Source organism: Ischnura elegans, chromosome 12 (genome assembly GCF_921293095.1).
Source record: "Ischnura elegans chromosome 12, ioIscEleg1.1, whole genome shotgun sequence".
Classification (NCBI taxonomy): domain Eukaryota; kingdom Metazoa; phylum Arthropoda; class Insecta; order Odonata; family Coenagrionidae; genus Ischnura; species Ischnura elegans.
Genome location: NC_060257.1, coordinates 90088894 through 90112676, shown reverse-complemented (window position 1 = coordinate 90112676; position 23783 = coordinate 90088894). Strand labels below are relative to the sequence as shown.

The window sequence follows — 23783 nt, the reverse complement described above, 5'->3', positions numbered from 1 at the left end:
CTTATAAGCGCGATTAAAGGACAACACTTGCTGTCATGTTATTCCAAAGTCGTGTCACGAGGCATAGGATTGGGGGCCCGAAAGTAGATTCTTAAAATATGACGTATCTCTTGAAGTCACTACTCATGAGATCTAAATAAAACTTAACAATAGGATCATAATGCTCTTATACCTTGATAATCACGTATTTATAGCTCGCGGCTCATGCCCAGTTAGTCATAATTCCAAGAAATGAAGAGTTCCTTTGTTAATGAATTAATTGCAACCCTTGACTAAGGGACTGCCCAGCAAATAGTTACGGGAGCATTGGCAAAAGCTAACTTATTATAACAACAATATATATTTTAATGCACTTTATGTGGTAAAGCCATAATCCATAAAGTAGAATTAATATTCCTCACTTTTGAACCTAAATATTTGGTGACGCTAGTGACGCTTGTTACAGCTTTATTGTTTTCATTCATGACGTCACTTCATTAAGGGGTGAGGCAAGATGGCTACTGCTATGTTGACCTGTTCGTGTTGCCTCCGATTTAAGTACAGCCCAGAAGAAATTGAGCAGAGACACAAGAGTCAACAAATTGATCGAATGATTGAGAGGGAAAGACAAAGCCTCAGGCGACAAGTGAAGCTCCTTCTTCTTGGCGCGGGTGAAAGCGGTAAATCAACTTTCCTGAAGCAGATGAGGATCATTCATGGACTGAGATTTGAACCGGAGGTGGTGCGAGAATACCAGCAAATAATTTACCAAAATGTTGTTCGTGGAGTGCGTGTTCTTGTTGACGCTCGTAACAAGCTTGGTATTCCGTGGGAACACGAGTCCAACGCCCATGCCGGAGAGATGGTTCTTCGATCAGATCCCAACAACTTCATTGAGCCAGTACCCTTCACTAGGTTATGTCCCTCGCTACAAGCATTATGGAATGATTCAGGAATAAAAACAGCTTTCCAGAGACGGAGTGAATACCAACTGGTCAGTTCATATCCTCTAATGGAGTAGATTAAGTTGATGTTATTATATTTAATAAGATTGTATGTAGTGAGCATATATGATAATACTCCATGTTTTAAAAAAAGATATCTTTCAGTACTCTAAATCACTTATAAACTGTCACCTGACTTGGTACTCTTTCTAGATCCATTTTCAGGGGTTGGTTTGCGTCTGTATACTTCAAGTTGTATACTACATTTTTACTGTTAAGCAATCAGTGATGTCAAGACATCTTCCTAATCACAGTATCGATCATATTGTGCCAAAATCTGCTTTAACTAATGGAATGACTTAATGCATAGCATCGCATCATTCATAATTGCTTGTTTGGTATTGCTGACTGTTAGTTGTTCTCTAAATGAGTCAATATGTACCTAATTTGAGGATGCCATGGTCTTATGGCTGTGATAGTCTCTTGTGGCAAGAGTTTCTTCTTCATTCGAAAGTGATTAGTGGGAGAGTTGGTGTGCTGAACATCGCGATGATAAGAAACTTTTCCAGATGTATACCTTTCATAACTGGTAAAGCTCTAATTTTCAATTTGTAAGTAATTCACGTTCATTGTAGCAGCCTCTTGTTTGCAAGCTATCGTCCTGCTTTATTTTCACGTGTTGTTCCCTGCCCCTGCCAGTGCAATGCGATCTCTCCAACTATTTATCGATGTTGATTACTGAGATTATTGCATGTCATGGGGGAGTTTTGTGTTGGAATACGTGTTTTAATCCCTTAGTGTTAACTTGAGTTGCTGTCACCAATTGCCCTATTGAAATGTTGTGGTAGCGAATCCTGCATGTGCTTATCTTAGTTCAACAAACCTGTAACACCTTAGTAGTGATCTTCATAATCAGTTGTAACAGTAATACTTAAGGGCGGATAATGATACCTCTCTGATATGCAAATCCATCATTCTAAAATAGAATTGATTACATTTCTTCTCGCTGGTGGTATTGAGCTCCAGTATCATCCTCTCATAATTAATCTTTAAAATTGTCTCAGTTGATGCAAGTTTTTGTCCTGCCTCTAGGCTCTAGAGATTGAGAAATTTGGCACCATACTTATTTTTCATAAAAATAGGACAATGTGTTAGTATCAGTGGAAGCCGCTGATATTTTTTTCTTCCATTATTTACTTGCATTATCAAAGATTTGATTGATCAGTAAGCAAGCATATTTTGTATTTGCACCGATGATGAACTTAGGGCTGAAGGATAAATTTACAGTCGTACTTAGGTTGAGTGTTGTTTATTCTGAAAGATTACTGCTTCAATATTATTGCTAGATTATGAATACAATGTGCCCTGTGGTATGATGCTTAGCTGATTTATCAATTTATCTCCTGGAAATGATGCATATTATTTATTTTTTACTCGTTCTTTTTTAGTTTTATTTTGAAATCTCATCAGCGTTACAGTGTGTAGTGCTACATAGGCTGTTTGAAGATCCGGCATATGTTTTGTTTATGAGTGGCATTTTTGTGGTTGGTTTTTTAATGTGTACTGTTTTGCTTGACTGATCGCTGTAGAGAATTCAAGTTTATTCTCTACTCAAAGTGATTTGTAGACTTTAAAGTCCTTTTTTCATATTCTGCTAGGACCTTGCTCATGAATATTGAACTTGGTTCCAAAAGTTAACTGTTGCTGTGTCACTTATTTCCTGCATTTGTGACCTTAGTCTTTAGCTAGTGCCATCTTGGCTTTTAGTAGAGTGATGTCAGCTTTTTATAAATAGATGATATTATTTTATTAGTTCCATGTTTCATTTTTTTAATTACTGCTAGATTACACAATTTTTGGCTGAGTAGTTAGTCACTCTAATGGAGCTGATGGAGCTGTTTCTAATGTTGTCTCTTGAATATTTCAGAGTGATTCCGTCGGATACTTTCTGGACAATTTGCCTCGGATATCAAGGCTGGTAAGTTAATCATGCTGCTCACTTAACATTGTTGTAATTTTGTTGTTTTTGCTTATTAATCACTACAATTAGTTCACATAATTCAATGAGATTCTTATATTTGTAAGTTAGGTATATTCCAAACTTACCTTTTTTCCGTTACTATTGTTTTGTTTGCTGTGCAGGAAAGGACAATAGTTTTGTCGGCACTACAGCCTGTTGTATTTTTTTATAAGGCGACCGATGTGGTCAAGACTGAAAAATGTAGTATTTGGAATCGGAACACCTCAGAAACTATTGTTTTCACAGTAACGTATAAACATTGATTTAATGAGTATTGGTATTCTTGGATATATGTACGTATTTGGATTGAAAAATGTGTAAATATTCTCTGACTTGAAATCTGACATTCCAAATCAAGTGTGACCAACTGGTGATTCACACCGGCCAGGATGAAATTTGTTTAACATAGGCACGAGCATTGCTCAATGGTGGCTCACACTCCTCCAATTGAGTGGTGCTACGCATGCTTGCTGACCATCCGCAACCTCTTATGATCAGAGAACATTGGATAGCGTGCAGCATTGTGTGAATCACATACAACCTGTGTGTTTTATGACCCAACTCCCTGACTTCACTTCAGAATGGAGTTTTACTATTAAAGTTGAAAAAAGTGGGGTTGGTGCCACCTGGGTGGTGCTCCTAGCTCTGCCTGGCCCTGGCCTCAGTTTAACGCTCAGGTGGAGGCAGCCCAGAAATTAGCACCCCTTCTCCCGACAGTGGGCCCGTACCGCGTTCTCGAGGAACTGTACTGGGAGGGTCTCAAAATGAAGGGCGTGCAGCATAGCCGCTAGCTGCAGTGGACCCAAACCGTGGCTGCTTCACTCTCCTTAACTTCCATTCTACCCGCTCCTGCTGGCCGAGGCCCCTGAGTGCAGCTCCACCTCTTTGCAGAGGCGATTCCTGCTACTTGAGCTTCCAATTTTATTTTTTTACAAAGATGGCGGGAAACATTGAACGAGTATGAACTCATGCGCGCACAATCGGGATAAGTCTGGTGTATGATCAGTCTCATGGTTAATTCCAGTCAGTGAGATCAGGGAATGGAAAGTCAGGAGTGGAGGTCAGGGAAATTAGATTATTTATCCCAATTTCATTCTTGTTCATTGCTCCAAAAGCAGCATGTCTGCTAGGCCTTTACACCAGATTGAGGGAGTTGACAGGATAATGGATATCACAAACATCCATGCTGTGGATAAGTGCAACCTACCCAGGCTGGACTCAAACCCATGACCTTCCACCACAGAGGCCAGCAAAGACCAGCTTGAGTGAAACTCCAATGCGTGACCTATACATTTGGGAGCTCTTGCTCTGCCCACTACACCAATGTATAATGTCATTAGCAAAACAAAATTATGTTTTTTGTGAATGTCAATGAATATTGCCTGTGAGGGAAAAACTATGTAGTTTAAGTGTAAATATACCAGAGGGGAATTACGAGGGCAAAATCAGTGAGCACTCTAGGATCCATCAAGGGTAAACGAAGGGAACAGCAGGTTAAATCAACGCAAGATATTTTTTGTTCCTACACTAGGCATATTCAACTGAAATGCTTTCTTCCCTTTGACTGCCTTGTCGGCATGTCCTGTGTTTGGCAGCTTGCCTTGCCCTCAAATTTGTGGAATGTTAACGACTCCCTGGGTGGTCCACTCAGTGATTTGTTAACATTCCGTATTGATTTTGTTATGCAGTTGTTATTTTATTTATTTTTGTATAATGAACTCAATATCTTGCTCAAAATATCCTTGTTTATATTTACCTTATGTTTACAATTGTGATATTTTAAGTACAGACTCTTGGAAATGATCTATAATTTCCGTTACTCTTATTACCCAGAGCAAATAATTATCATTGTTCTCACATCTGAAAGGTGTTCGACCTGGCAACGAACCCAATACGCTCTGGCTTCCTCAACCTCAGGGTCCGACGTGTTAATTTTACGACAGGGCAAATGCATGGAAGCTGATGAGGCAGTGGATGATGTCCTTCTGCTTTCTTGCTTTTGGTTTAATTTTGCCTATCCATTAATTCTTTTTCTTCTCTTCTTAGGAATGGACGCCATCTAATCAGGATATATTGCACGCACGTCGCGCCACGAAGGGTGTTGTCGAGTGTGTCATCCCCATTCGTGGAGTGCCGTTTCGTTTTGTTGATGTTGGAGGTCAGAGGTCACAGCGTCGGAAATGGTTCCAGTGTTTCGACTCTGTCACCTCCATTTTATTTCTTGTTTCTTCTTCTGAATTTGATCAAGTTCTTCTTGAAGATAGGTGAGTAGTGGATAAGCTTTATTTTTATTAATTTTCTTCATCTTTTTGGTTGGTGAAACTAGTGGTTCAGTAACTGATAGCATCTTAATGTAGTCTTTTTAGGCATTGTTTTTCTGCCATTATATTCGGAGAATAGGAGATACTTTAACTGCCTAGAATTTGGTATTCATATATGTGTGCATTTTAATGCCTCCATTGTCTGACGTCTTGTTTTGTCCATCCTAGAATAAGGCTGCATTCATTGCCACCTGCATGCCTCTTTTTCTCCCATCACTTTTGTGCTTTCTTCCCATCTTGGATTTTATCATTGGCACATCACTCTTATAATTACACCTTCTTCTGTCAATCAGCAAAGTGGAACCGCATCAAAGCGAGTACGGGCTATTGCGAGACCCCTGCCACTACGAGATATTGCTGAAGCACCGTTTATTTGACCCTTTGATTAGCATGTAAAAAAATTTCTTTTTAATGAAGCCCTATCATTGTTGGCATAGCAACTTGCCGTAACAAGAGTTTCCATCACCGGAAAACCTTTACCAAGAGTCCTAAATCTCAGTAATTGTTGGCGATCTGTTAGAAATGAAGTTGATATGGAGTGCTTAGTCTCAAATTCATGTGGTAAACTGTCGTTCGATAAGTAAGTAGTTCATTTTGGTGAAAATATTGCTGCTTTAGTATTCGCAAATGCTCAATCTTCTTTTGTTCCTCGGGTGACAGAAAGCAGTCAACAGTATACCCGCACTACCGTAAGTTGTGTAGATAGAAAGCATTGTAGGGTAGATACGATGGCCAAAAAAAACAAAACATGTTGAGAAAAAAAAATAATAGAGTGGCGTAGTTAATTTATCTACCTATTCGCTTTTCACAATTTAAAAAAACAAAGAGAAGATTAGGTATGCTGTGGTGTGCAAGGGCAAACCATCACAGCAAAAGCACCCAAGGAATGCGGAACATGAAGAGTTAGAAGCTTAGCTTAGCTTTGTCTGGGTGGTTTTGCCTTGTTCAGTCTGCTGTAACTACACTGAGAAAGTGGCTATGCTTACTATATGCTGTATTATTTCAATGACTCGCGGGCGTAACACTCAAAATGGAACTTTTATTTGAAACAACGGCAATATTAATCACATCATTATGCATGCCAAGCAGACTTTTTAGTATAGATAATAAAGATATTACATTGGATGATAGAGAAAGTCTTCCAAGGCAGGATCGTTCTACCTGCGCCTTCCAAGGTTTTTGTGTGCAGGAGCAAATGTGATACGTTATTTTACATAATCTCTGGAAAACTTAGAGGTACAATGAACAAACACCAATGGAAGCATTTGAGGCATTCAATAACTGCGATACAGTTTTATCAGTAATTCTTTGAATTTTCTGCGAAAAATACCAAAATAATAGATTGATCACGTAAATGCACAAAGTACATAGAAAAGTGACTTCGTCGGTTGTGCATTGGGATAATGATTGACAGAGCATTACTTTGCGTGACTATTATTGAGTATGGTGCTTAAAAATTGTATGGCTAGTTTGTTATTAAGGTAAGGAAATTTATTGATGCAAAAAACATCGCCTTTCATCTGGATTTCTGCTAAAGTTTATGGGATAGAAATGTCTCTGTTGCTTCACCAATAGTTTTCCTGTATTTCAGTGTTGACAGTTGGTTAATTTGCTATTATTTGCTTCACCTCCGGTGAATCGACAATTTGCTTTAGCGTGTGTTTATTTGAGTACCGTGGGGTCTCGTTTTATCGAGGTTGCACTCTAAAATATTCCACCTTTCTGAATTGCCTGTCGATCACTTATGCTCCATGTCTGATAAATTCTCCCTGCAGTTTAGCCCATGTCCCTCTTGGTGGACTGTGGCAGATTTATATGTAAGCACTGCGTTTACCAGCTGAGCGTAGATCACTCTGAACTCAGATCAATCTGAAAAGGGGAGGTGAGCCGACTGCGAATATGAGTCGATCACAAGGTATAGGGGACATCTTCTTAAACAAAAAGACTTGCTGTACCAAGCTTACCATTACAATATGTACTTATTCTTTTCTTTTTACATGTATGCATATATTTTCCATGTGCAACACAAGATCGATAATACAGAATGCTTGGGACCAGAGAAATTCCACATTAACGATATTTCTGGTGAATAGATCGCTATGTACATGTAAGCAGCAGTGCGACATGGAAAATATTTTTTTTAGGAACGTGCGTTAGCATCAGCCTAAATTATGCATTGTTGAGTGAGGTTCAAGTAATCAGAAAAACCCAATCAAATTCGTAGATTTTGATCAAACGTGATTTAAAAAGATTCAAAACACTTGAAAAAGTCCTTCGTCCATAATCGGGAAGGTGGATAAGTTGTGAAATTGATCAGGATGAGACCATCAGTGAATGGAAGGAAAATGGTCTATATTTTACATTTATGTTTTGCCCCTCCATATTTTTCCCTGTGCACTTGTCGCAATTTCATGTCATTTTCACGACTATTTACTTTTATCGGTAATTATTAAATCCTATGGTGGGAGGTAATCCCAATTTGAATACTGTAAATAATAACTTATTGTGAATTTTAACTCTTAAATTTAATAGAAGTAGTTACAGCTAATCTTATAAGTGCAGAAAATATGAGCATTTAGGAAAAACTACTTGGCATTGACTTCATAAGCAATCTTTGATGTGTTTGCATGGCCTAACGGTGGTCAACCTCGGACAGAATGCAGGATGCCCTTTCACTCAGCTCATTGAACTGCTTATTTCAATCCCAGATTTTCAAACATGGGCCATTAGCAAGGGTTGAAATGTTTTGAGAACATCTACTTTTGAAAAGGGATTGAGATATCCAATATAGAAAACTACTGCATGGCTCCCGTGCTGGAAGCAACTGGTTTATATCACTCGTGAATTTTCAGAAAACAGACAAACTTCGAATCAGAAAAGATTGCTTCCCCTTGGAAAAATGGCTTCTGAAGGCACGTGTTTTAAACAAAATTTTGATTCTCACTATATTGCAAAATTAGTGCCTGTTGATAGAAAACGTTGGTAGAATCCACCTCCAATAACGTTGAAGCTCAGTAAATGAAAAACTAGGCAATGATATTTCAAGAGGAAATAAGCAATTATTTTTCATGTTCCTCACATTTTTCATAAAACTTCAGATGTACTCGGATAATTTTTAAGAAATTTTGCACGCACAATGAAGACTTCAATCCACTTCAATTTCTCTTGTAATTAAGTCCGTGTAATGGACATTGTATGTTGATGCTGTGAATTCTGTTGCATGCAATAATCACTTTTGGGTGTCCTAAGTCACCTGTTGAAATATTATGCAGAAGAAATGAAAAGTTAGTGAAATAGCTCTTGTGGGATTAGTGAGAAGACAGCCAGGTTCTGAGATGGCAATTAAACCACTTAGCAGGCTAAATTTTCAGCAATGCAATGTTAAAAAATAGGAATTTTTATAAACTCCAGAAACCCTTCCGTTGTTTAGATCATTCAGTTATTTACATTTCCAGATTGTCAATCCTCTACTGTGTATAGTCACATTACACAGGTGGTCTGGTCTACTGGAAAACAGAGAAAACCGGCGTTGGGTATTTCGGTGTTTTGGGAAAACTCCAGGAAAGTGTTCTGGAAAAATTGGGGCTTTTGTTGAATGCAGTGTGTCAATAAGTGGCTCACTCAGTTGTCCCTTCCTCAACTCAAAGTTTCCTAAATACTTCTCATCTACTCTTTTTAAAACTTCCGTATTGATATTTGTTAATATTTTATTTGATCTTTTTCTTTCTTCTGTAACATTGCATTTGAAAAGCTTCAAGCCTTGTACGAAAAATCCTTAAAAAAAATCAATCGCCTTGATCGGGATTCGAACCCGGATTCCCCGATTTCTGGTTGAGTGCTTTAGCCAGTTAAGCTATGGAGGCGTCATTCTCCCCAGTGGAAATTTGAAAGAATGATGCTTCAGTAGCTTAACTGGCTAAAGCGCTCGACCAGAAATCGGGGAATCCGAGTTCGAATCCCAATCAATGCGACTGATTTTTTCTCTGTGGAATTTTTACTCAATTTATGCATTGCAGACACTCTCTAAATATATCACCGTGGCTACTCCCGGTGTACTTATAATAAAAAAAAATGCTTCAAACCTTGATTTTTTTGCTGCTATCATCATTTATGCCCATCTGCGATAAGGTAGCATGTACCAAATGTAATTATTTCTTATTTGCTTCAATGTTCATATTCTAAGATATCCCTCTTTTTGAAGAAAACCCTTAGAGCTTGGAGTTTTCTGCTATTTCCTTCTTGGTTTTTCCTCTGCTGGTCATTCAGCTTAACAATAAACAGAACTGCTTCACCTCATCAAGTTTATGTTCTCCTAGTTTAAGTTCCTTAGTTCATAGTTTTCATAGACTATGCATTCCAGTGTCCACATGGAACCGATTGTGAGCTACTTTTAGAGTGAGCTAGAATTTTTTACTAGTTGCTTCTTAAACTCTTGGATCCAGTTGTTATACTTGCCAAGTTATGAACCCTAGAAGAGCATGAGTTTCATCTTTTGCTTTCAATTATTGTTATAGTTAAGAAACTTACTATGTATTTGAGTATGGGTCTAAGGGAAGTTGATGTGTTCTGACAAGTACTGTGAACTGATTCCATTTCCCTCTTTGTAGGCGTACCAATCGACTAGAGGAATCTAGAAATGTATTTGATACAATAGTTAACCACCTGGCTTTTGGGAATGTTTCTACCATCCTCTTCCTCAACAAGACGGATCTCCTGTTGGAAAAGGTTCGGTCAGGGCTCTCGGATATTCGAAATCATTTCCCTCAATTCAGCGGCAATCCATCAGAGCCCACTGATGTCCAGGTAATAACCCTTTATCTTATTCCTTATTATGATATAAATCCTGTTCTATCTAGCTACTCATGACACATTTTCAAGAAAAGATATTGTTTCTTGAATACCACCCTTTCCTCCCAAACTAAAAGCTGTTAATCATATGAGTACCTTCTTAGTTGATTTTTCACCCCTCGGGGCATGGATATATGTATTCATGTCTTTGTTCAGTGCAGTAATAGTTAAGGAAGACCAATTTACCCTCCCTACATGTGCTTAAAGCAAGGCATTATGATTATAATTACTTTTACTATGCATAGTATGGTTTTGTCTGTAACATAATGATACATACTTTCTAACTTCCTTGTGTTTTCCCCCAATCTGTAATCATTAATCTCCTAGGGAAATATTATTTATTGGAAACTGCATTATATAATGCCTGCTGTATTGGTCCTATTAAAAGGACCCCTCTGGCCTCAAATGCTCCGTGCCTGGAGCAACAAGCGGACATAAGCAAAACGGTGGTGTGTGAGTCATTTCCATGCAAAACTTGTGTGTGCACTTGTCTGCTAGCAGCATTAGACGGTAGCCTAGAGTAGCGGCACTAACCAATGCACCAGTTGCGTGAGTGTTATAGCTTTCCATGTTCACTTTACTCTCTGACTTCTCAAATCTCATTAATGCAAATTGCAAAAACATTTTATGAGTTCTTTGGGCAAAAGCATTGGGAGCGACGATTCGTGCACCCGAATGCCAGTTTTCATTACAATACTTCTGTATTCTTTGAACCCCATCCCCAATGAAAATAATTTTCCTCCATTATTGTTTGACTCCATTGTCAGAGAGATTGTTACAAGCTGCAGTACGTATTTGTCTCTTGGAGTGTTTGTAAGCGAGCTACTGTGAAAACTGTGTACAGCGCAGTGATACCATGAGGAGAATTGCATTGACACCATTAAATTACATATAATTTCCTTCCAATGCTATTGATATCTTGTTATGTACTTTTTGTTGGCCTATTAAAATGTAAATTGAGATGGAATGCTACGTTGATCATGGAAACTACTCACTCTCTGCTGTTTTGTGCTTGATGGCTTGTTGGTCCAAGTGTGGTGTCATGTGGTTCTGAGCGTTCAAGGTCAGTGTCGTCCCTCGTCAGTGATTTTGAATATTAGATTTTTGTTTATTTCCACTGCTTGTTAATGCCTTGGCACCATAAGTTGGTTATTATTTGTGAAAGTTTTATTAATATATGTATATCTGTTTTTAAGTAAATGTTAAGTAGCCAAATTCAAATTTCATCATCACCAGCAAACACTTAGACGTTGGTGAAATTTGAGTCTGCAGTTTAATATTAGTATGGGGTCTGAAAATATTATTGTTTTTTGCCACTATTCATTGTGTAATTACTTCTTGAGGGGGACCAAGATCAAGGTTTGCAATAAAAAAATACTACAGTAGAATCCTGATTTAAGGTTGTTCAGGGGGGACAAAATTTAAAACACTAAATGCAGAAAAACACTAAATGAGGACCTGCCATTTTTTTCAGGTTTTAGGGTCTGTAATGATTTGAATGGCTTTCTATGAATAAAAAATAGTATTTTAAGTAACTAAAAGGTGCTGAATGCAGCAAAAAATTCTTTAATGAAATCTTCTCTGTCCTATGAAGGTTGGATAATACTTTTCAGGAATCAGCTAAAAAAATGGGTAGTAAAAATAAGTAATGAGAGGATGACAATTGTTTTAATGAAATATTTTAAGAAAATTCTAATAAACATCAACTTAAAAGCATTCCCACACAGATTATTATTATGGACATTAGTGATTCCATTTTATGCATATTTCAGTGGTCTCCATGAAATTTAGAATTTTTTCTGTAGAAGTGACATGTAGGTGATTATAGCATTTCTAATATAATAAGAAAAGGTGTAAGTAGGTACTCGAAAAATCATGAGGAATGAGTGAAATAAAGGGACAGCAGAAGATCGCTAATCCCGAATTCTCAACTACCGAATATCTAGTAAAAGGGAGGTTTTCTGGAATTTTGCCAACTTAACGTTTTCTGTTGCCTCGGCGAAACAAGGGATTTATGAGCCTTTAAAAAGCATCCTATGCGCACGTTTTGGATTTCGAGGTCATCCAAAAAAGTAGAATCTTATTTTAGTATGCGTACAAGTCGATGGTGATTTAACTCGATAACACCAGATTCGTTGTCATATATCCTCGGTCTTATGCAGGTCGAATGGAGCCGAGAGAAGTTGCTTACGCGGCGCGCTGATCACCTTGACTCCGACTCGCCTTGTTTCTCAGCAGCTTTTAAAAAAATTTGGTTGGACCTTGAATAACGATTAGCTAAACTCTGTTAAGTGAAAAGGTTTAATCTTCAACAGAACTGGATTTCATCCGAAAGATTGTCAGTGCCTCTGGAGTTTGGCAATTTCGTCAGGGTTATGATGTCGAAGTCAACCACCAAGGGATACTTGCCGGATTTTCGTATTATTCCGCGCTCATCTATTCTACCGTGAGTATGCGGTAATTTTTTTTTCAGCATGAGCGATTTATTTTGAGTCATGGACCGTGATAGTTCGTCAAAACTCCGATTGTCATTCTCTTTTGACATTAATTAGCACCAGATAAATATTTTTGAATCGACAGCGATATCAACCAGCCGCATGTCGATAAAGTGGCTCCGAGATATCTAAATTACGATGTAAAATAATGTTGTTCCGTAGGGAAAGAATGCTCTCACTCACGGTCATGACAGGGGAAACACTTCCTCTGTTCTTCCGCTGTTCCTCCGTGGAAACTGACCTTGGAATGGATTATAGAAAGAATCTTCTAGTGAACTGCACAATTGATATTGGTCCTCCTCTTTTGAAAAGAGAAAGTAGCCGAATGAAAAAATATTGGGCTAATAATCGACTGCCCGTAGGAAGTAGAGTTGAAAGGGGCATAAGCCATCAATTGAAAACAACGAGAAAACCATTATTGCAGCGGCCCTCGGAGGATAACTCGTGTCATCAGTCGTCACGTATCATCGAAGTCAAGTTCAAGAAGTGAAGGATAAGGTAGTTCGAGGTTATTAAGGGATGACTTTGCTCCATTAGATCGGATCTGATACAAAAAGTGCCTGGTGTTTGGATCAGAAGGGGAGCGAAACGTTACGAGAAGACAAATCACCCAACTTGCGAGTTGAAGGTCGCAGCGCTGCGCTTGCGGAAGAAAGCAGTTGAAGAAGCATTCCCCGATAGATTCTATCGACTCTTGGTAAACTTTCATGAGACTGTTCTTGTTGATGAGCATAAATTCGAAGATTTGGATGAACCGTCATGAAAAAATGTTAAATCGGGCAAAAAAATCTTGAGCGGGACAAATTTTTACGACCATAAATGTGGAAAAACGCAAAATGCAGAAACACTAAATAAGGATAATTTTTACATTGTTCTAATAGGGAATGAATCGGGACCCAAAAAAATAAACGCTAAATGCGGAAAAACGTTAAATGCGAAGACGTTAAATCCGGATCCGACTGTATTTGAAATTACCTGTTTTCAAATTTGCAGTGCATGTAGTATTCAGCATAGGCTTTTCATCAGGACTGATTGCTTCATGTTGTATTATCAAAACTTAGTTTTATTCAGCTCCATGGAATCGAGTTTACAGCTCAAATTTACTGAATATTTTCCATATTCCAATAATGATTTTGGTTAACTGTATTAACATATTTGTTTTAACCACAGTAATTTGAATAATTGTATATCTTAGATGTTTTAATTAATTTTGTCTCATAAATTTGGTTCTATAGATTTTTCCCTGGATATGATCATCACTGTATCCAAGCAAAACATGTAGAAATGTCTGTATTAATCGTGACAAGCTACTGATAGAACTTCGATGTCATACATGTAAGGTCCTCATACTGGTGTCCTTCTGTATAATTGTTAATATTTAAGTACCTTGCAGTTGTTAAGTTAATTTTTTGAATGCTTACTGACAGTCATAAATCTGGTTTAATCTGGTTTCATATTTCTGGTTGAGAATTCTGTAGAGCCATTGATAGATGCATGATGACTCATTTGTTTTGCCAAACTCATTCAAATATCCATTGCAAAATACCCATTGGTTCAGCCTCTTTAAATGACCCTCTCCTTATGCCAAAGAGCCAAAATTGTGGTCCCCCAAGTTTTCAGATTTACAGAGTCCTCTACTGTGCCTAATTCTACCAATCTGTTGCTCTGCTGTCCAAGTCTGTACGTACCGATGGTTTTAAGCATCTTGATTTTGTTTTGTTTGTTTCAGACCTTCATTCTCTCTCTTTTCTCGAGCGTTGTGAAGAGGCGACGGAGGAGTGGAGCGTTTGGTGGCAGGGAAGGGGAGGAGAGGACGCAGCCCCTATTCCACCACTTCACCACTGCCGTGGACACGGAAAACATCAAGGTAACCGCTCCTCGACCTTTAATGTTTCTGCCTTGTGGCAAGAGAATAAATGTGGCCGGCCAGCCTGCCACCAACCTGTTAACTTATGGCCATGCTTATGCATTTTTCTTATCCTCCCGGTTATCCCAGCTATCCTAGTATAATCAATTAACACAGGTAATGGAGAATATAATTAATGTGGCTGATAAATCAACATTTTACTTTGGAATGTGGAGAAGCAAGAATTAGGAAAGTGGTGAGATGAGGCTATGCTTTGTCACCTATAATTTTCAACGTTTCTATCAAGAAAGTTGTTGATGAAATCAAAGAAAAGGCATTGCACATTGGGTGTGAATATCCATGCAGAAAAAATAAGCATGCAGATTTGCCTCTGACATAGTTGTCATAGAAGAGACGGAGAAGGGTTTGAAAAAGGTTCTGATGGGTAGGGTAATGGGTAAATATCAGTTGAAAATAAGCACAAAGTAAACTTTGATATTAGAATGCAGCAGAAGAGAAGAAGCCAAGACTGATATTAAAATAGTAAAAAAAAAGTGGATGGTTGAATAAATTCTGTTATGTGGGTAGCAGGATCACTAGCGATGGGAGAAGCAAGAAAAAATTATCAGCAGAAAAGCCCAGGCAAAGAGAGCATTCTACCATAAAAAAAGATCTTTTTACGGTGGGAACTTTATATATAAAAGTAAGAAAACAATTCATCTCAATAACGACTTAATTTGGAGTATGCTTCTCTGCGGAAGTGAGGCATGGACAATGACAGCAGCGGATAAATCGAGGGTAGAGGCTTTTGAAATGTTGTGCTACAGAATAATAATGAGGAACAAATGGATCGACCAAGTTAGTGATGAGGAAGTCCTTAGAAATATAGGAGAGAGGAAAAGCCTCACAAAAAATCATTCAGCTAATTACCAATGGAAAGACCTGAATATCACAATCATTTTTTGTGTGCAAGTCCTGTGATCATTTCAGTTTCACTTTTATTGACAGCAGAATAAGTCGTCTTTCAATATCTCATAATAATTTTAGACACCTTTATCTTTACTTTTTTATCATAAAGCTCAATGGAATCAACTCAATATGCATTTGGTTTTGTTCTCCGATTGGCTGCTGCCGGTTATCACATCCATATTCAGTGATGGAGAACTCGACAGCTACAGGTGGTGGAACTAGGGACTTAAATACAGTCAGAAATGCATTGTGTTTGGTTTAACTTTTTAAAAATCTTGTGCATGTTATCCAAATGCCGAAAGCTGTTGTTAGATACCTTTGGGCAGGCTCACCCTGCAGGAGGTCTTCAGAAACAGGAAATGGAGCATTGAACAGGGTTCTCACTCAACCATGAATTAGCCGTGAATTTCGTCTACCGTGAAAAAACCTGGAAAAAGCCGTGAATTTCGTCCTTAAACCTTAAAAATATCTCAATCTTGATAATAATACCTTCCTAGAAATGTTCAACTTTGTTCGTAGCACGCGCACTTCTATTTATTGTGGCGAGCATCGTCGCATGGGTCAGAAAAGCGTGGGAACGAATGTTGCCTGAAGAAAAAAAAACATTTTTCCCAGCGCAGGCCTTTTCTCTCCCCCCCTCCTGAAATATGACACCACTTCTCATCAGCTTGTTTAAGTTCCTCGACTGGCTTGGTTTCCCCTCCCTCGATCACTGCTTAGTCCCCCTTCCACCCAATTAGGCTTCCCACTGACTGCAGCGACCACTTTCGAAACTAAATGTAGATGGCATTTGTTACGAAAAATTTGCACGTTTATTCAACACCCTCAAACCTGTGATTGGAAGACCGCTAGCCTGGACAACCTGCTATGCGCTGTGGTCACTACGCTCCTTGCGTTTGAACCGGGCGAAAGCGAGCTTTCGGCGCGACGTTACTAATTCTCGCACGTTGCGGCCTGAAAACGAGAGAAGATTTCCGCTTATAGCAATAGCATTACACGATTTTCACATGTGTCGACCGGGGACTTGCCAGTTTTACGTCGCAACCGGAAAGTTTGTGTGGAAATATTTGACGAGTGATAAAGTAAAGTGAAAGTGAAAATAACATGTTTCAGCAGGTATTTATTACCAAACCAAGTGAATTATAATGTACCTATTTGCACCTATTTAAGACAAGGTTTTTTTCCTCCTAACTCCTGCAGAAAAGAGGGTTCGTCTTACAATCGAATGCAAAATTCTCGACGTCAATCGGGTTGCATAATTTTCGTCGGAAAAAATTATGGATACCTGAGGTTGCCACCTAATATATATAGCTATACAACGAAAAATCAACGTCAAAAATACCTGAACAGTAATTTAGCTTATTTAATTTTGTGTTTTAGTGAAAAACTATTGCCATTTTAGGCAGCAGGTAAAGCGTGCGTGCCAATCAATCGCCGGGTGCACTTCCACCGTCTCCGCGAGATCGACTGCTTTACTCTGGGTTCGGCTCCATTCAAGTGAGAGCTTGATCAAGTTACAAAATTTTTGTGTGATTAATTACAATTTACCTAAATTTTAACCAGAGGCGGATCCAGGATTTCTTTCTGGGGAGAGGGGGAGCACAAGCAAAGCCGTATCCAGGATTTTGTTCTGGGGGAGGGAGGGGGAGGGGGCACAAGGATACCTCATGATACAAAACGAGCGCAATGATAATGTGACCGTATTCAAAATAATGCATATTATTTAAGTGTCTGGGGGGTATGTGCCCCCGTGCCCCTCCCTAGATCCGCCTAGGATCGTAACGTTAAAGCCTCAATGCCATCGCGATATAAACTGCTACAAAGTCGTTCCATTTTTCCCAGAGCAGCAGTATGAAGGGAACATGATTTGCCTCTGATTAGAGAGATCGATTCAGTTTTGGTTTTAGAGTATTACGGTAGCAGAGAAGTCATTACACTGCCGCTTTCAAAAGAAAAGTTATACGGTGGTACCTCGATCTATCCTTCCAGATGCACGGGGGGGAGGGGGCACAAGGATACCTCATGATACAAAACGAGTGCAATGATAATGTGACCGTATTCAAAATCTTGCATATTTTTTGTGTCTGGGGGTATGTACCCCCGTGCCCCTCCATAGATCCGCCTACGATTGTAACGTTAAAGCCTCAATGCCGTCGTGATATAAACTGCTACAAAGTAGTTCCATTTTTCCCAGAGCAACAGTATGCAGGGAACATGATTTGCCTCTGATTAGAGAGATCGATTCAGTTTTGGTTTCAGAGTATTACGATAGCAGAGAAAAGAAGTCATTACACTGCCGCTTTCAAAAGAAAAGTTATACGGTGGAACCTCGATCTATCGTTCCCGCATTGATGGTGCGCCGTTTCTGGTCCCAAATAAAGTTCCTTATAGACAATGTAATTTTTTCCCGCATCTATCGTTCCCCGAAGAATCGTTTCTCGCATTGATCGTTTAAAGATCGCGGTTCCGACGCATAATTTTCCTGCATCCATCGTTAGACGAAAATGAGACGAAATAAATACAATGTGTCATTTATGACTAATAAGGAATAGCACATAGTTGGAATCTTCCCCAAGAGATGGAGCTACCATTGGGAGAAGCTCAGTGCCGTGGGAAAGTAACATTAGCGCATTTCCCAAGATCCGTTATCCCCCTCCATTCAGCATTCGCCTCCCCCCTTCTGACGCTTTCCTCTTCTTCAAAATAAAAAAGAAGGCCCCAGCTCGCGCAGGGATTGTATTACGAAGACCTTAGCTTCGAAAAAATATCGAGTTACGAGAGAACAATAGAAACGTGTTTCGCACTCCCCCCTCTTCTCACCCACTGACCTTTTTCAGCCTAACTCCTTCAAAGTTCCCAGTTCCTGGAGGTCAACTACTGCATGAGTCACCTATTAGCCCAAAAGGTATCTAACAATGATATTCAGCAATTGCTATTATGCTTTTATTAGATTGAAATGTTAGTAATTTGCACGTAATTAAAAAACCGAGACCAAACGCGACGTATTTTAAGCAAGGAAATACATGGAAAAATACGATGGTGATTTTTGGCGAAACGCGATATCCTCGTAGCTGAGCTCTCGGCAGTTAATTCGGCATTTTGTCCGGGAAACATGATATCAGGTCGTTATCAGTTATCAATTTACGAGCTATACTATAAGTCTCACTTGTCAGAGTTACTGACGAAGGTCAGGATTTTTGTTTCTCCCTACTAACAATCCGAATTCATCTGATCATCTGGCGCTACGCTAATTAGAAAAGAATGGGCATCTTTAGGGTAAAAAATTTCATGGCGCAGTCATATGGTCACGCTTCGCCCTCTGCAGTATGCTCTGCATACCCCCGTATGCGATAGCATCAGTTTCGAACTTCACCTCGTACGAGTGGTTCCCTACTTTCCAGGGTGGCTGGACTTCGAACCACCGAGTGTTTTCCATGTGGGTTTAATAAAGTCAGGTTTCATTTTCACTAGTTTAATTTTATTAGTCTTTGGACCTTGGCCCCTCCGAAGAAACTATTGAGGACTTTAAGAGATGGACTGAAAATAATTGAACACGAAGAAAAGAATCCGGGCTAGATGCGCATGAATATTGCAGAGCACCTTGGGTTGTCCGCTAGCACATGACGGTAGGAGTGGGGGTAGAGTGAGCTACCTGGAGAAAATAAGTAGAGATATGAAGGCGAAGATCCAGATGAGCGTGCCACTGACGATTAACGCAACATTGTTCACGCTTTACACACTACCCTAATTATATTAAAAATATATTCATTAGACAGGAACAATTCAAGTAATAGAATATTTTTGGCGTTCGTCATCCATCTCACAACCAGTCACTGTGCCGGCGAATGCGGTTGTTTTAGGCACAACATGCACATTGCTCTCGTGAATACGTGTACTGGAAATGGTGTTTGATGGATAAGAATTTTTACATCAGACTGAAATTCATAATAGCAGTGTAAATGCCGAGTGGAGAGCAAACATTTTTTTAGTGAGATGGCGTTTTCCTTCAGAATTTTGAAAGAGATATGGGTTGAATCAACAATATGACCTATGTGTCTTGATAAAGTACTGCTATTCCTGTTATTATCTAAAATATTGTTTGAAACCTTTAATGAATATCTTAATTACTCGCCAAAAATCCTGCGTTTCCTGGGACATAGGCAACCTAGCAAAAAAATTAAGCATTAATCGTTTTTCCGCATTCAATTTATAATCGAATCGTTATTAGGAAAAAAAATTTTCCCCTAGTGGAGTTCGAAAAAAGAAGGGTAGTCTTAGAATCGTGTTCGTCTTAGATTTGTGCTTATACGGTGTATGAAATTGTTTTTCGATTTATTATGTTCTATAAACAATTTTCATAAAATATTTCCCGTTAAATAAGAGAGAATCAATTTATTATATTCTAAAAGCAATTTCAATAAAATATTTTCCGTTAAATAAGAATGATTGGGGTGGGGGAAATTCGGTTACTGTGCAGTAGTAACAACGTGCGCAAAAAAACAATCTCTCGGCGAGGAATTAAAGAAGGACCTCGGGTATCCGGACGGAAGAAGGTCCGAAGGGTATTCGGTGTCCAGGCGAGAGCGCGGTTGGGCTGGTCCTTTAGTCGGCCCTGAATTTTGCAAACGATAGATCACGTCATAACAGATATCACTTTTCATTGCGGCGTTAACATTCACAGCGTTTGTCACGTACGTTAATTTTCTGTTGAAATACGACCAGTGATTTTCTTATTGTTGGCTTATTAACGGACCGTGAATTTAGCGAAATTGTGACTGTGAAAACCTGAAAAAAACCGTGAAAACATGAAAAATAACCGTGAAAACCTGGAAAAAGCCGTGAATTTCATTGTTCAGGTAGAGTGGGAACCCTGATTGAAGCACTAAGTCGAAATAGGTCAGTTGGTGATGAATGCATGCATGTGTGTTCGCAAAAGAAGCAATCTCTTAAAACACAAAAAATCACTCACTATTGGCTGCACTCATTATAACGGATTTCTACTGTATCTCATTTAGTTACTAAAATATGTGGCTTATACAAACGTCAATTCATTTTTTCCAAAATTGGACTAAATTTTCGTGTATTATTTTCTTACGTGACAAAGCTGTTTCATCATTGCAATTACTCCTTGATCCATTTGTTATTTGATTGCTGTAAGTCCAGGAGGCACAAAGTTTGGTATATATTGGGAATTATTATTTCTTTATCTTTGTTTTTATCAGTTTCTCAGTTGATTACATTTATAAGATGTTGCTGCGCATTTAATGATAAGCAGCCACAGGCAGCAGGTTTTTCGGAAACAAGGCCAATAATTGTTTTGCGGTATTTTTTTTTGACAAAATTATGTACAAATAAGCAAGTTATGTTTTTGGAGCTGTAGTAATTTATACTAAATACAGAACTTATTCCTCTGTGAAATAGTACTGATCATGAAAAAAAATGTTGTAAGTAAATGTGAATATTGGAATCGAGGGGCTTCATCTTCACCTTTGGATATAAACGAGAACCTAATATAGCATGTGACTTCCCTGTAATTTTAAGCACTATTCATATGGAGCTTCCACTGTGGCGTTGTTCTACCAGATAAAATCAATTATTCTTGCCCCGTTGAAAGAATAGCTCCCACGATTAAAAAAACTCTTTAACCACAGCACAATGGTAGGGTTGGTAAGATGAGGACAGTGGACCTTGAAAAGGAGAGTGGAAAAATTGAGAAAAGGATGGGATAGAAAGTACATAATAATAACATACATGTATGAAGTGTTTATTTCCTGGGTAATCAGGGTGACAAATAACAACTTTTCTACGAGAATGACACTGCTCTGTTTTTCAGCCTCATTATCTATTTAACACCCCCTCCATCTCATATCCACATGTGTGACAGTGGGATTGTGTTGCGGATTAGTGCAGTCAGGGTACTGTAGGAGGCCGCCTTCCTTGTCTGTGTGTGCCGAATTATTCTCATCGCATTTTTACACTCCACCAAATTTCTTCATTTAATGCTACACGTCATCATGACTTCAGTTCTAGAAAATACTGTGAAAATCAATTCAGACTCATTTGCAATACTATTTCTGCATTTCGTGAACCAATAAATAACATGCAACATTGTTGGCATCACAGTGAATGTGTTCCAAAATATGATACCGGTGAAGGTGTTTAAACTGTTAGTGTGCACTTGTTACAGATTCTGATTATGTAGTCTAGTGTTTAGTTTTCTATTGTAAAGAATCATTGCTCTCTCTCTGTTTTTCCACCTACTGATATCATTTCAATGGCTTCTTTCACAGGTGGTGTTTGGTGCTGTCCGAGACACAATTTTACGCCGCAACCTCGAAGCCCTCATGCTCCAATGATGTTTCTTCTGCTACTTCAACAAGGGAAAAAGCGCTTTAAAAAGGATTATTCCTGGCCAATCAATTTTCCTTCCTGTGCTGCTTTTATTGTTATTCCTCAGAAGGCACTCAAGTGATTATGATAATCAACACAAAAAGCTTTTCTCACTGCCTACCACAGGCTTTAATGTGTAACCACAAGTCGTTGTGAGCACTGGAAGAGTGTTGGGTATTCTAGGGAGATTTTGAAGTATATTTCTACTTTTATTATTGAGCTTAGGCTTTGCCTTATTACACTCACAGCCCACAAAGAGCCTCATTGTGGACAAAGTTTGAAAATACTCTCAACTGACCAAAATGATTCCATGATTATTGTGCCTTTTGGGGCTGTCCCCACTGCATGAACCAAAGTTATTCCCTCTCTTCATTGTGTGTGGGTCGTCCTGCGTTCTTTGGTTTCTGAAAAAAGATTTGTCCATAGGGCACTGACCAAAGTATCCTCTTAATAATGGTTTCAAGTACAAATATATCACTTGTTTTACTTTGTTATGCTCAAATTCCATTATTAGGTACTGTCGGAGGCAGCATGTGTTTGTGTTGTGCAGCTCTTCCTTGGTTTTGTTGTGTTCTCATTTAAGACGAATGGGAGACTGCTTGGGGAAACTGTTTTGATTGGCATCTATGGAACGAGGTTGAGTTTTTTTTTTCGCAACCAACTGTTGTGGGAAGTGAGTCCTTCATGTTGCATTTAGGGTGACGATTGCAAAAATCCAAAGTCTTACTTGCCCGTTCTGCTAGAGCGAAGGCTTTGCGTGAATTACCTCTCTGTCAGGAACAGACTTCTGTTTTGGCTTGTCAATTACTGCGGCATTTTTTTGCATTTGCATATGCAGTCGCAGTGGCATTTTAATGTGATGAGACTGAACCCCTGTAATACATATGTATGTGTAATAATAATAAATTGAATTGACGTGCTTGCTGCATATCATCCTTCTCGTGTTAAGTCATGGGGCTGCCGTTGTTGACTAGTATCCAGACAGCTATTCTATTTTATATACTCATCTATACATGGAATGATATTACATGTTATACAAATCATTTTTAGTCGTTAAGAATTGTAAAATACTAATATTTGGAATTCCTATAATTGTTGTCTATCACAAATTTTGTGGCTGTTGACAAACTTGGGCATCTTTTACACGATATCATTCACATATTGTATCAACTTATTTGTTATTTAATTACAGTTTCTGTAACTATTTAAGAGTGATAAATTCAATGTGGCTAAGAGCGCTGGCAGATGTTTGCCTGTTGTTATTTTTATATGCTTTTTGCCCAAACAAGAGTTGACGGTATGTTTTCCAGGTGTACCTGGTTGCCATATTATTATGTATAATGTTATATTTATATTCTATGAAGACTCAATGTGATAAGGACTTTTGGTGTAAAATTTTGAAATCTCATTTTAAGGCTGCACAGAATTTCTTCCTTGAATATGGCTTCATCCACTTTTTGCATGTATGTACATTTTTGTAACAAGGCATATGTTGATGTTGATAATAGTCTTGTGACAAGCATTTCTTTAAGTAATTTAATATTGTATATAAATAAAAGATTATCAATTGTGGAATATAGATGTTTTCATATTATTCTAAGTGCTATTTAAAACATTTTAAGAGAGAAAGTTATAATATTATTGCAGGTCAGCCATAGTCAAGAGAAGTTTTTTTCTTCAGTTGTAGTTAATTCATGGGGTAAAAATTTTGTCATGGGGTATTTTTGATTCAGAATGTGTTATTGAATGGCTTATCTACTGTAATTAACACTTTCCTCACAATGTCTGTCCAGACAGCTATTCTATTTTATACATGCACTCATATATACATGGAATGATATTACATGTTATGAAAATCAGTTTTAGTATTTAATAATTGTAAAATAAATATGGCAATAGTAAATGAATATAGTAATAGATTACGTGGCTCGACTAACAACTGGTGGGTGCATCATTGTGGCAATTGATTGC

The 23783-nt window shown here is 38.4% G+C and overlaps 1 protein-coding gene across 1 annotated transcript; it reads left to right on the top strand.

The window, feature by feature from the left end:
• The first annotated feature begins 458 nt into the window (after positions 1-458).
• On the top strand, positions 459-23387 carry LOC124169086 (guanine nucleotide-binding protein subunit alpha-12). Its single transcript, XM_046547560.1, has 6 exons — positions 459-973; positions 2851-2901; positions 4990-5207; positions 9872-10067; positions 14337-14474; positions 21713-23387. The coding sequence occupies exons 1-6, from the start codon at positions 494-496 to the stop codon at positions 21776-21778; spliced, it is 1149 nt and encodes a 382-aa protein (XP_046403516.1). The 5' UTR covers positions 459-493; the 3' UTR covers positions 21779-23387.
• Positions 23388-23783: the final 396 nt, after the last annotated feature.

Excerpts from the sequence above, each read along its gene's own strand:
- LOC124169086 (XM_046547560.1), top strand. The coding sequence starts at position 494 with ATGGCTACTGCTATGTTGACCTGTTCGTGTTGCCTCCGATTTAAGTAC. Across the intron at positions 2,902-4,989 it reads TGCCTCGGATATCAAGGCTG|GAATGGACGCCATCTAATCA; the intron begins GTAAGTTAATCA and ends TTCTCTTCTTAG. Across the intron at positions 14,475-21,712 it reads TGGACACGGAAAACATCAAG|GTGGTGTTTGGTGCTGTCCG; the intron begins GTAACCGCTCCT and ends CTTCTTTCACAG.